Raw genomic sequence first — 13,691 nt, 5'->3', positions numbered from 1 at the left:
TTGTCTGTTCATCCTGGGTGGTTTATTTTTTGTAATATTGTATGTACTCAAACGAGGAGTTTGTCAATGTAGGATGATCCCAAAAAACTATGAGATAATGTCATGGACTTTCTGTGCAGTATAAATACTTTTATCCTCGTTGCTTCATTCTTCAAATCCATATGTTCCCAACTGTCCTTTTTGCCTCCCAAAATGCCTCTTCTTTGCTTTTCTTTTCACTGCTTAAATAACTTTCTCTCTTTGTCACAATATTCAATGTGCTTTTTTACCTCTCATTACCTTGTAATGAGAGGTTATCTAATATTTTCCTTTGATTTTCCACTATCTTCAAATTTCTCCCAGCAACTTTCTGTTTTCCCTGCCCAGCCGAATACTTAATTTGCCTCCCTTTTTATATATTTTGTTTTCATGATTTATCTTCATACCCAGATGTCAAAATCCTCCAATCAATGCTTATCATATTTCCATTTATGGAAATGGAAATTGTTTTGAAACCATGCAGTGCAGTGCCAAGCATAAAATTCTTCTTTAATCTTTTCTTAGCATCCTTAGTGATATTACCCATTTTCAAATCTCTCCTCTTTATTCATACTAATGCAGTTATTCTGTAATGTCCTTGCTAGGAGGGCCATTATTATCCAAATTGATGTCCAAATATGTTGAGCAGTTCCCCATGCTTCATTCTGATGCATTTTATTGTTATTTATGAGGTTTTATTTAACTTTCCTATTTTGAGAGAACCTATTTACATTGATATTCTTCTGATTTTTCTGTATTGCATACCTCTCACGCTGATTTCATAATGTGCTCAACACTGACTACCCTCTTGTCCAATTGATCAAATTGATTGGCTAAAATTTCTTCATCTATGAAAATAACTGACCTAATGAGCTCCATTCCCATTTAATGCCTATCACCAGACCTTCCTATGCTTCTATTATCCCTCCCTGTACCTCTCTGATTTATTTTACAATTTTTCAATAGCAATAGACATTTATGGACATCATTATCACACCCTATACCTTTTACCATCCATCTTTATTCTTCATCCATACCCTTCTCTTCTGCTGAATGTTTCATTTGCAAATTTTGGATAAGATGCCTAACTTATCTGTGAAGTCTTTCACTCTCAGTGCTACCATTAACTTTCAATGTTGATTTTAGGCATCTCAGAAAAAGAAAACAAAGTAATTCTGAATATTTTTATGTCCCTTTCAATCAAATTTCTAATAATTTTCATTATACCATACATATTCCCATCACAAGTCCCAACTGATTTTCCCTTAAATATTACTGTGTGTCCCTTCTTCAGCCATTTGTCAACAATTCTTAGCTTACCTCTACTGCCATGTTACCTAGTTGGTCATCGGAAGAATATAGTTTGGGGATGTAGTACTTACATATAATGCCATGAAAACACTTAATGGAAATGTCTATATGTAGTGTGTCATGTAGCATAGGGGCTAATGGCTTGGATAAATAAGCATTATTGTCCTCAATTTTTTAAAAATGAGGTGGTGTAAAGAAATGTTTATGTAGTTGTCAGTTCTGGAAAACAACCATTCTGAATGCCCTATGTTAAATATAATCCTTTTTTGGTAGTGTTTAGGATTTTATTAATTTCACTATTGTTCATACTCTTTAAACTCTTAAAACCTTACTTACCCATAGCATTGATGGAGAGAGATATTTTGTGGATATTTCACATCTTTAGAAGCTGTCATTTCTATCTGTCCAAACTGAAAAGGGCATTGTGATAGCAAGTAAAGAAAATTGATATATTAGATTGCCTGGTTTTCCCTTGTTGCTTTTTTATACATATAATGACTGCCCACTGTGGGATTAACGATTAAGTAATGCATTTTTTTAATCTTTATGCCGTTGACAAATTTCAAGCAAAATTATGACTTATGGAGGGAGTTTTGATTTTTTTGCCTTTGGAATAATTGCCTACATTTTCATGGTCAAATTGAAATTACATTTCAATTATGAGCAATAAAAAGTCCCAAATATTTTGCTCTTTAATATTGACAACCTTCGTAGTTAAATTAATTATGTTCTGGTTTGCCAGTATAACCCTCTCCGTTATTCACACTGATTTATCAACCCATGAAAAATTATTTTCATTCATCCCATAATTATTGCTATTTATAAGTGATCTGCACCTGCTGAAGCTAACTGATGTGGAGTTCCAACTTAATTATTAATGCATGGTCGGTCATCACTTGAGTTAGCGGGTCAAACTTAATTTACAGAAAGGATTGGAAAAAGGTAAATACAAGTTTTTTTTTGTGCTTTCCCCTCCACAAGCATTCATTTCATTTTAAAAGTAAAGTTGTTGATGGTAACAAGCGTTTTGGATCCATCTCAGAAAAAATAATTGAAGAATAAAGTAGAATTGGTGGAGGAAAATCACCAGGTTCATGAAATCAGTTCATGAATGCTTAGATGCCTGGTGTCGCAACATTGCTGCAATATCTTGGGTAGAAACACCTCTGAGACTTGAAGGGTCAAATTTAGATTAACATTATCACTTATATATAGCATTTCATGAATTGATGATGAAAAGTTGAAAATTCCAGCACCGAATTCACAGGTCAGGAAGAAAAAGGTTTTGTCACGAAAAGTGGTAACAAGGAAATAGATACGCATCCAAACAAATTGATTCTAGGGTTCCCCCCTCACAATTCACCAACACAATGGGGAGAGATCAAAAAACTCAATCACGACCATACACATCTCCGTTTGTGTTAGGAGCTACTCCCCTCCTTTTTGCAGTAGGCCGGTAGAACGGCACTTCCTGCCACATGTGGCAGCTTGTGGGGCATAGTGTTGGCATGCGGCCAAAGTCTCTTGTCTCTGTTGCATCTCCGTGTTCTCTATTTCTCTGTCCCCCTGAAGAGACTTCTCTTTGCAGCGCTGAGGAAGACGATGCTGAGGGCCCACAGGCAAGCGTGGGCATGGCAGGACGAATGGCACGGCCTCACGATGGACGACATACGGGAGATAGAGCGCCAGACGCAGGAGGCGCTCAAGAGGAAGATGGGTGGGGGGGAAGGGGAGGGGGAGGACTCGGATGGGGAGGGGGAGGAGGATGAGTCGGAAGAGCACGGGAAGGACTCATCGGGGGGTGGTCACCAGCAGGAATCGTCAGGGGGAGAAAAGGGTGATGAGGAGGATGAGAGCCGGAAGAATAAGAGCATTGTCGCGAGCTTCAACAGCATTGAGAAACCGGACAGCGAATCAGTGTCCCCTGTGAACAGTGGTGATGAAATGTCTGTGCCGAAGCATGGCGGTGCAAGTGTGCCGATCATACAGACGGAGGGTGGGGAGGATGAGGAAGATGGTGGGAAGCATAGCCATTTCAGGAATGGGAGTCCCGGGGCTGACTCGATGTCTTCGCAGGATTATTCAATGAGAACAAGCATTGGTGATCGTGGGAAAGGGTGGGTGAGGAGTAACTCAAGAGCGGCACTGCACTCTCCAGGTTCTGGATCCCTTAAGAGCTTTGACTTGCAGGTTGCCAACTGGAGGATGGAAAGCATTGTGAGAGACTCGGACTCTGGCAGCGATGATGAATTCTTTGATTGCCAAGGTAAGCTTGTGTATCTCATGACCCAGTCGATAGTCTCTTATTAAAGCCTTTGAGTATATGATCAAGTTCTTGAGTGAGAAGTTTTAGTATGTGATTTCAGAGGTTTGTAAATTAATTCACGTTAGGATACCTTTTGATTCATACTTTGCACACTCGGAATATTGACTTGAGATGTGTAATTGTGGGTTTATTGCTTCAAGATATAGGTTTCAATGAGCGTACTTCTGCAAGATTAATATTTAAATGGCGAGAGCACTATTCTTCGTTATATCAAGCTTGACTTTTTGGAGCTTATCCGTAATGGAAAGAAAAATGCAGCTTTTTTAATTCCACCCAATGTCCGCTGTGTTAATTCCACTTAACATTAAGTGGAATTGACAAAGTTGCATTTTTCTTATTATGCTAAGGTATTCATTTAATCTTGATAAATTTGAAATTTTCAGTTACCTGACTCTCAGTGTCAATTTTCACCATATTAAAGCATTTCAATAATGCAAAATGTAGTCAAAATTATTTTAAGTTTTTCTCTCTTGATACACACTATCCTTTTCTTTGGGTCCAAAGCCATTCCAGCTTAGTCTGACTTAAGTGTGAAATTGAGAGTTATCTGGTTATACAAAGAATAATATAACCCTGTTTCATATGATCTTTTTGACCTCAAACTCTTACACTTATTTGATGAAAATTGAGTTCAAGATATGTCTAACTGCAAAAAACTGAAAATATTTATTTATTTTATTTATTTATTTATTCAGTATAAGTCCGAAAACAGCACATTTTGGCCTTTACATCGAACTATTAACAACGATAACAATGGTCACATTTACAAACACCCAAGCCCTAGATGGAGCGAAACTCACCCAGGCGGGAATCGAACCCGCGACCCTTGGAATGGCAGAGTCTAGTTTAGTAGTGAATGACATATTGATATGAAAATCTAAGAAGCCTTAGCTATCCAGTATGACTCTGATATGTTTATAATAACTTCAATGTTTTCCAGTGAATTTTTGGACTAAGAATATTGGTGAATTTTAGATTATATTTGAGGCAGACTGTCCTCAACTAGGTTTGTAGTAGAGACTTGATTATCTCATCATAGGTCATCGATATCTATCTATCTATCTATCTAGACATTATAATGTAAAAGGAACTGCATTTCTCATGTGACTCTCTCTACATTTGAATATTTTAAAACCTATACTTTGACATTAATTTACCCCGTTAATGAATCATCTGCTCAATTTGAGTGGTCGATGGTATTAAAATATAGAAGTTTTCATGAGGAGAAAATGTGTTTCCCCATATTGATGCTTTAAAGTATTTTATCTCCTCTTCACAAAGCCAGTCACCAATTGCTGCAGTACCTTGTGTGACTGATGGTTTGAAATTGATTGTTCTCAAAGCTCATTTTCAAAATGAGCCCTCCTTCACTTCAACAACCACCGCTTACCATGCCTCCCCTGCTAACTCTGTTATGTACAATAGATTTGCATGGTATCAACAAAACAGGCATTTCATCTCCCTGGTTATCCTTCCTTGAAACTTTTTGTAGGGGAGGTTGGTTAACATGCCTGTACTTCCAGTTGGCCCTTAACTGCTTCCATGTTTGAAATCTTTCATTAGACATTGCCAGAAGCCCTTACAGTGTCCTCGAGACAAATGGAAGCGTCTTGATTTTAAGTGGCATGCCTATTTATCTTTGTGCTCTTAATTACTACTCAATGATCTGTGCTGTCTTCATAATTGCATCGTTTGCACCCCTCTTCCCTGTGCTCAACTTGGGATATTTCGATTCATCTATTGATGATATTCATAGTTACCATCACCATAACTAAAGAAACCAAAGTCAAATTTAAGAGTATTTTAATCCTTATCAAGTGCTTTTCGCATTTGTGGAATTAAAATAAATTTGATCTGGTAAATCTTTTGGTCCATCCCATAAATCATTTTGCGTATCCTAAAAAGAACTTTTCCTTTCGCTCATCTTCAACCATGACCCAATTCCTTTTGGTTATCGTCCAGTCCAGTAGCCTTGTTCCAAAAGTGTTTTTATTATCATACGTTTGTCATCCCCTGTTATTGTGGAAACTCCTGATATCGTTTTTACTTTATATTCATAATAAAATATCTATGTCTAAGCAGCTCATGTCAGCATATTCATAGGTCATATCTAACTTCATTTGAAATCTAATCATGGGTAATAAACCAACGAAATATAGGAGGCAAGGGCCAGATTGAAACCCCAGTCGTCATGAGATCAGCTAAGCTAAGTTGGGCCAGAATAGAAATTGAACGATGGCATGCATATCCGTATCCTTGGTGTTCTTGTCCCCTGTTTGTTTGTGAATTGCAGGTGAAACATGTGCCAGCAAATTGGCCCAAGAGACCTAAATCCAGTCGAATCCTGTCTAAGGTCCCCCATTTCACCAACAATTTATCACCTTAACAGAGCAACAATAATGCTTACTGTAGTGTTATATTTACTTCATGAAGTTACCTAATATTATATAGGAATGATTTCTAAATATAATATTTGGGTCTCACCACAATCATTGGCTGAATTATTTCAGCTAGCATTCTTGACAAGTAATAGAACTGCAATATTTTTCACCTTAATGCTGTCTGAGCCCTCTTGTCATTATAGTTAATAGGTGACAAGTACTCTTAGCCATTTTGTAGAACAGAATTCTCTTTCTGACTACCAGTCAATTAGAAAGCTTCAACATGATGGAATAGCTTTTACAAGGATATGGAGATGGAGGGAATTATCAATTCCCAGACCTTCTTCAACTCAGAGAGGCTCGGTACCTTTAACCTGAGATTGCCAACTAGGACCCAAGCAAAGCTGTTATCCAGCTGACAACTGTGATCAGTGCCCCCAAAAAATATAAATAAATCAACAGAGCAATACCATGAAATCTAAGAATAAATAACTTCCATGTGAGGCCTAATTCAATGAGTAGTAATGTCATCAGGGAATTCTTTGGCTCTTTGTTTGTATAAGCCTATAAATGTTATGAGCGGCCCACCAAATGAAAGTTGGCTTTTAAAAACTTTTTGAAGTGAAATACATTGTTGTAACACCTATGTTTAATTTCTAATAGTTTTTCCATTACAATTTAGTAATTATAATTTTAATTGCTTTTATTTTGTTTTGTCTTATAAAATTTCACATAGGTATTGTGAGAGATCTTGATGGTGAGACTTTTTGACATCTTCATAGAAATTCCGTTGCAGAAAATGTAATGTACAAATGCAGACAAAAGGTTTAAGTATTAATTTCTAAAAGGTATTTTCTCAAGAAGTGAAGGAGGATGGATGACTGGGGAAAAAACTGTCACACACTATGTAATTGAAATTTCAAATTATGGTAACGGTGTGCTTCACAATCCAGCCTTTCTTCCCTGCCAGTATGCTGCGGCAGGTTGAGTTATCTGAGGATATATTATCGATAAATACTTTTTTAATAGCCAAATGTAGGTCATTTGTAAGCACTCCTAGAAAATCCAATGCTACAATCTTCTAGTTAATATTTATCATCCGAATAATTCCCTTAGTTTAGTTCCATCATATTTTTATGAAACTCTAAATAATGGTTCATAATATGTAAGATTGTTTTATATAGAATAAAATATTTGATGGGAAAAGTTATAGTTAAATTATAAATTGCTGAAGACTACATATTTACAGTATCTTTGTATTTCTCCTGGGCAGCTCCTGGCAACAAAAAGCGTCAAGTTAACCGGGGTGAGTTAGTTTATTGACTTAATTGGTGTGAGACAACCTATTTCAACTAAGACATCATGCTTTTAAACCTCAAGATTAAAATGTCTCATAAACTCCTTGCTTTAGATAACATTTGCTCTGTAAATTTAATATGCGCATCTGCTAGAAGGTACCTATTCAATTTCACTCTAAGAAATTGAAATGTGAAGTTTTTCCCTGAAACTTTAGACGTACTAGTTTCTTTTGCGTCCCAATTTTATCACTTAATTTTACATTTTTTTTTGAAAAATCGAGACTTTACTGTAATCTGAATTGGATCAATGCCTCAAGTCACTGAAGATATGCTTCTATTCTATATATCTATATGAGCAAGCAGCAATTAGGAAGTAGAGCAAATATGCACCAATCAGCTTGTTTGATGTAAAAGGACTATATCGTTGTCATATTGCTCCCATTTGCACTATCTATGAATCCACTTCATGCTGAATTTAGCTCTGCTAAGACCTAGTTAGTTTTTGAACAAATACAGTAATGTCAGTTAATTTATTACTAATCTCTAAGCGAGGCAGTCAGTTACATATGTTCATGTTTTTGTAAAAAAAGTGCTGAATAACCCCATTAAAGCATATTGTAGCATTAATGAACTTATGAAATGCAATAATATGGTGATGTTTGCGGTTGCTGTTAACTTTGACAAATGTGTTAATCTGAAGTGACTTTGATTCAGAAAGAATATCTATTGATAAAAGGGAATAGCCTCTGTTTGAAAAGATGACATGATGAAAATATATGATCAATAATGAAAATGCTTTCTTTCCAAGTCATGGTAATTTAATTAGTTGATTAGATAAAGGTTCTAAATCCTCAAGGTTTAAACTCAAATGGATTTCCCCCCCTGTTAATTGAACATGTTTTTGTTGATTTATTCTGTCACATTGAAATATTGTTTCTTTTCATTAGAATAACGGAAGGCTGCTTTAACAAACTTATTTCTTTCAGAATACATGAATGAGGCATTTTTATGGCTGAGTAGTTGTCCTTTCGTGAAATTTTGTATGCATTGGTGGTATATAAGTTCTGTAAGAGATTGAATTTTTCCACAATCCATATTGTTTGACTAAGGCTATTTGATGCTATTACATGATAAATTAATGAGGTTTTTATTAAAGATAAAAATGACCTTTGTCATCCTTAAATGGCCAATGGCCCATTTTCATGCTTCTTCTCCATGTTTCCCATTACGTAACAGTATTTCAACTTCCATTCACATATGTTCGAAACAATGTGGTGAATCAATGCCTGACATAAGTTCCCATTAAATGTCATTGGTGGTCAGATAATAATGTATCATTAAAAATTTAATGCATATTTTGAAAAGAAATAAATGTGAATTTGATTTTCTTTAATAATGTAACAATGCATGATTTAATGCCATCATAAAGGACATTTGGAGTATCCATTTTATGATCAATGTTTCTCCAAAATAGTTGAGTTACTTGTGGAACTATCAAAGGATTTTATTTTTTTTAATTATGTTTTTTATTCGTAAACATAAAAATAACAGCTCAGTGAAGTTTTCTTGTTTCATGAAATAAAGGCTCAATATTCTGCACCCAGTTGCCATTTTGCATATCTAAGCCCTAACCAGTTTGAACAAACCCCCAACCAAAGATACAAACAAGAGAAATCCTTCCTAGGGTGTTCCTATGCATTCACTTTTTACAAGTAAGAGGGGCTCTTGTCTCCTGTTTATTCTCCCAATGGGCATTATCCTAATCTGTATTAGGCTAAGCAATACTCTCAAGTTGGCCCCGCAGAGGATCCCATTTTCCATGAAGGCATCCAGGCATATAAACCACACTTTTACCCATTGGAGTGATTTGTGGTCTCATATATATATATATATATATATATATATATATATATATATATATATATATATATATATATATATATATATATATATATATATATATATATTTTATTTGATTCATGTATCATATTATATGCTACTTCATCATTTATCTAATCTTATGTTATGGTGCCATTTGTGAAATATGATGTTATAATTCCCTGCCCAAGGACAAATTTATTTAATGTGATAAGGCTGTTTTGTTATTTAGAATATTTATTTCCATTTGGACTGAAACATTTCATAGGTTATCATATTCTTGTCACAGGGGTTAATGTCTGCGTCCAATGTGAAATAGAAGGTTAGTTGATCCGAAAAACTTTCAAAAGATTGTTTCTTAGATATGGAAAGCTATCCAAAGTTTAATTTGAGATGTTCTCAGCAAAGAAATTAATTTTTACTGCAAAGTTAATTATATTTTTAAATCATAGAAGTTATTATCAAATTATCTCTATTATTTCAGTATCTTATGTACAATAGACTAGACATCTATATCTGATAATCACAAAATCCAAAGGTTTTTTCACCAATTTATTAATTTAAGTAAATAATTGTTGCACGTATATTATCATTTTAATTTTATTGTTATAATGAGGAATTTTATGTGCAAATCATCTTTTTGGCTGGGAAACTTTTCTATGTGGTACAAGTGGATGAGCTACACAGATGATTGAGGACCTCGCCTAAACTGTCTGGTGCATTACTAGAATATTTAATTATCATTATTTGAATTCATAAAAACTGTGTGGCTATAGTTGGTGATACTCATAATTATTTCAGTTGTTGACACAAGTTTTCGGCATTTTTTTTAGAACAATTTCATGTAATCACATTTGATTCTGCTTGAATATGCATGTTTCATATCAGATTTCAAGGTATTTTAGGTTTTTCAATGAAGCATTTGGATATGTTTATTTTTTTTGCATTTGACATTTTATGGGATGGGCATGTCTTTAGTAATGACAGTGGGAGTGGAGACTTCCAAATCACCAACATTTCTAAATGATCATAGAATGTGAAAGTTGGCTTTTAAGGCTTATTTAAATATTATTTAACTGTTTTAAGTCACCCTCAGAGCTGAGTCTTTTTGGCTGCTTACTCTTTACAATACAGAAGATAACCCGCTTATATAAAAAAAATTGAAATAAAAAAATTGTCTGCCACTGTATATACATAGATTGGATTTACCCATGGCAGTTTATTTTTTGGGCAAATTGACTAATAATGCATACTTTGAAATTTAAACATAGCTATTTGATGTGATATAACAATTAAAATAGTAGGGAAAACTTATGCTTGTGATTGGAACACTGTACAAAAATGCAATCAGCTACTCAGTGGAGTAGTTTGTGATTTATTCTTTCATAGCATGTTGTGTGTCTACAGAAGTCCTGATAGATTTGTATAATTTTATCTATGTAAAAAATTTTATTTTATGTTTTAATAATATATTAAATTAGTAATAAGTTAAAATCAAGGATAAAAGTGATACAGCTAATGAAATGCTGTTGTGACTAAGTCAGCTTGAATTATTTGCCAGTGCTTTTAACTGTAAATGATTATTATTTGCAATGGGTTTAATTTATGTTGCACATCTAATAATGGAACTTTGGTGATTTATTGATATAGCATAAGTAGTGAATGTACAAGCATTATAGTGAAAAGACAATATTAAACTTGTAGATAATATGAAAATTCCACCAGTTCTCATAACGAAGAAGTAGATATATAATGAAAATGTGGTCCATTTAAGAACATTGATTAGCATACAGAGCATGCATCATTCGTTCATCCATGCCAGTTCCACAGCTGAATGTAGGTTTGGTAGGTTTTAAAATTTCTTTTCGAGTAGAACTGTGTATAGATGTTGACATTGATGATTTAAAGATATATTTTTAGCTGCTAATATTGCTTAAGTTAACAATTTCGTCAAGGAGAATTCAAAATCTAATTCTTTAAAAAGTCAGAAGTTTAGGCAGGGGCTAAAAAATGATGACCTTGATATCCGTTTGTGTGGTGTTCTCAATTGAACATTATCAATAGATATACCCTCGCAGCTTGAGTAGCTCCATGCGAATGAGAGCGGTGCTGGAATGATAGTTAGCTAATTCTTTATCAGTCAATTTCCGGGCATTATTAAATTTCATTTACATAGCGATCAGAAGTTAACCTTTCGTAGAAAAATTTTTATTTGAAACATTAACTCTGGAAATGTCTAGCACCTATTCATGCTGGAAACTTTTGGTGGGATTATTGTATCAACTGTGTAATCAGTACCTAATTACTCAATTTTAACCCTCAAGTAATCTGGAAGGTTGCAAACCATGAGCCAGAGGCATTGTGAGTAACCTTTTGGTTCAGGTGTAGCATAGAATGGTAAATCATTACGAGAAGCATGTTTCCGGTTTATTGCTGATTCTGTCTTGTTTCTCTCTTTTTCTTCATTCTATTTGTGGCTCTCTCTTACTCACTCTTCTCTGACCTCCTTGCTGGTGATTGGCCAGCTGGGTTGGTTATCCCTGTCATTAAGGGTACGTACATTTTCAAAGTGTGGAAACTGTTGGAAAAAAAGAACGTTTAAATGTACTGATGATGTATGAGTGTAAATTTTTGATTTTTCTTCAAATTTGATTCCTGGAGATAATGAGTACTTGGGTTGCCTACTGGGATTGTGAGGAAAATTTCAAATTTTGACAAAGTCATGCCAAATGTTTTGATTGGCATTTGAGAGTGATTGAGATGAACTAGGGAAATGCACTACTCTGAGAATAAGTATTATTCTATTGAAAACACTGCATTAGATTTTAATGCTGCTCTGACCCGATGAAACTCTAAACAATACGAAAAATATCCTGTAAAGTTAATGAGTATCAGTTACCTAGTTTTTTTTTCTTTTCCAAATTGTTATAGCATTGAGAAGTTTACATTATTTTATGCTTTTCAAATATTTATAATTTGGAATCGTAGAACTGGAAGAAGTATTGTGTGATGTGAAAACAATTTGGAGTGTGAAATAAGTGTTAAGGAACTCTTGTATTGAACAAAAGCTATATTAAAGTTCATTTATTTCATATATATTCTTAGCATAATACTTGGGCACAATTTACATGATTAATATGCCTTACTAGGGACTATAGTTGAAACCTAAAATATAATTGATTCCCTAGTAATTATCTTTTACCTAAAATTACTTTTAATGCAAAAAAATTACTTTAATTATTATTGTTACTTGAATGCAAAATATGTATACAATTCCATGTGATAGGTGAACTACATTATGTCTTATTCTCTGTGAAATCTTAGAGCTATTGTTCTTTCAATAAAAGTAAACACCAGCAGTGTATAATTAATATTTAGATGGACTATGTGTTATGGATAGTAAAAAGCCCTTTCTCTGTATTTTTTTAAATTAAGTCATTAATGATATGTATAGTATGCACATCCTGAGCAATATCAAGAAAATTCCACGGGACTTTCAACTTTTGGATGGGAAAGCTTCTTTTGGAGTTTGATTAAAATTGGGGTTTTGGAATCATATCTTGAAGATCATCATGGACTTGCTATTACCCAATTCAAAATCTGCTTCTCAGGTCTTTGAAAGGAGTGAAAGACTTAAAACCTACATTTATAAAATGTGAGATAGTCTTTGTAAATGAGAGAAGTGAACACAATTTTAGTGTAATTTTGGAATGTGAAGTACTATGTTGCGTTAGAGACTCCTATTGGTCATCAATGCTGATTTTTCAGTTGTAAGCCATGTCAATAACGGTCTTGAATGGCCTGGTCCATAATTGAAAAATCAACCATCGACATCTCTAGTATTCTTTACGTACACCAGAAGATCTTGGATGAAAATAATGAAACTGATAATGCGTGAAATTGAAGAAATATGAAGAAATGAAGAAGTTACCTGATCAGAGAATAAATGAGAGCCACTTACGGGAATTGACAGCTAAAACTCCTAGATTTGGTTAAGTAGGCCATCACCATCTATCTTAAAATAATTATTGATGCTTAAATATGTATTGCCATCAAATTATATATTATAGAAGCAAATAATGTGTACTATTAACTTGAAAAAGGCAATATGAAAACATTCATATTTTCCCGATTCTCTGGTAAAGTGAAAAGACGTAATCTGCATTCCATAGCCTTAGCCAGTTGTAGTCTTTGATTCTGTTTAGCCTGTCCCAGTATGAGCAATGGGAAGTTTCATATATTATAGCCTATATAATATCAAAGAACTCTTTATCTCAAGGATAAATTATTAAGCTCTTTTTGCATTGTTAATTTTTTTAAAGTTCTCTTAAGATTTCATGGTTTATTTAGAATTTTTACTATAGTACTTTTTATTTTTGTTGTTATTTTCTGAAAAATTTGTAAAATAAATTGTATGGTTAGCTAAATATGATGTGTGTTTTGTAGAGAGAGATGAGTGATTTTTACTGTATGAATATA

General features: G+C 34.0%; 1 protein-coding gene across 1 annotated transcript in view; it reads left to right on the top strand.

The window, feature by feature from the left end:
* Positions 1-13,691, top strand: part of rdgB (retinal degeneration B) — a 321,056-nt gene that overhangs the window by 275,712 nt on the left and 31,653 nt on the right. The window contains exons 10-12 of the mRNA XM_071593315.1: positions 2,918-3,046; positions 3,107-3,595; positions 7,310-7,342. Coding sequence (XP_071449416.1) covers positions 2,918-3,046; positions 3,107-3,595; positions 7,310-7,342 — 651 coding nt within the window. The remainder of the gene's footprint in view (positions 1-2,917; positions 3,047-3,106; positions 3,596-7,309; positions 7,343-13,691) is intronic.

The sequence above is a fragment of the Hetaerina americana genome, unplaced genomic scaffold (assembly GCF_022747635.1).
Source record: "Hetaerina americana unplaced genomic scaffold, ioHetAmer1.1.p SCAF_55, whole genome shotgun sequence".
Taxonomy (NCBI): domain Eukaryota; kingdom Metazoa; phylum Arthropoda; class Insecta; order Odonata; family Calopterygidae; genus Hetaerina; species Hetaerina americana.
The sequence above is the reverse complement of the archived record's forward strand: the minus strand, read 5'-3'. Positions and strand labels throughout refer to the sequence as shown.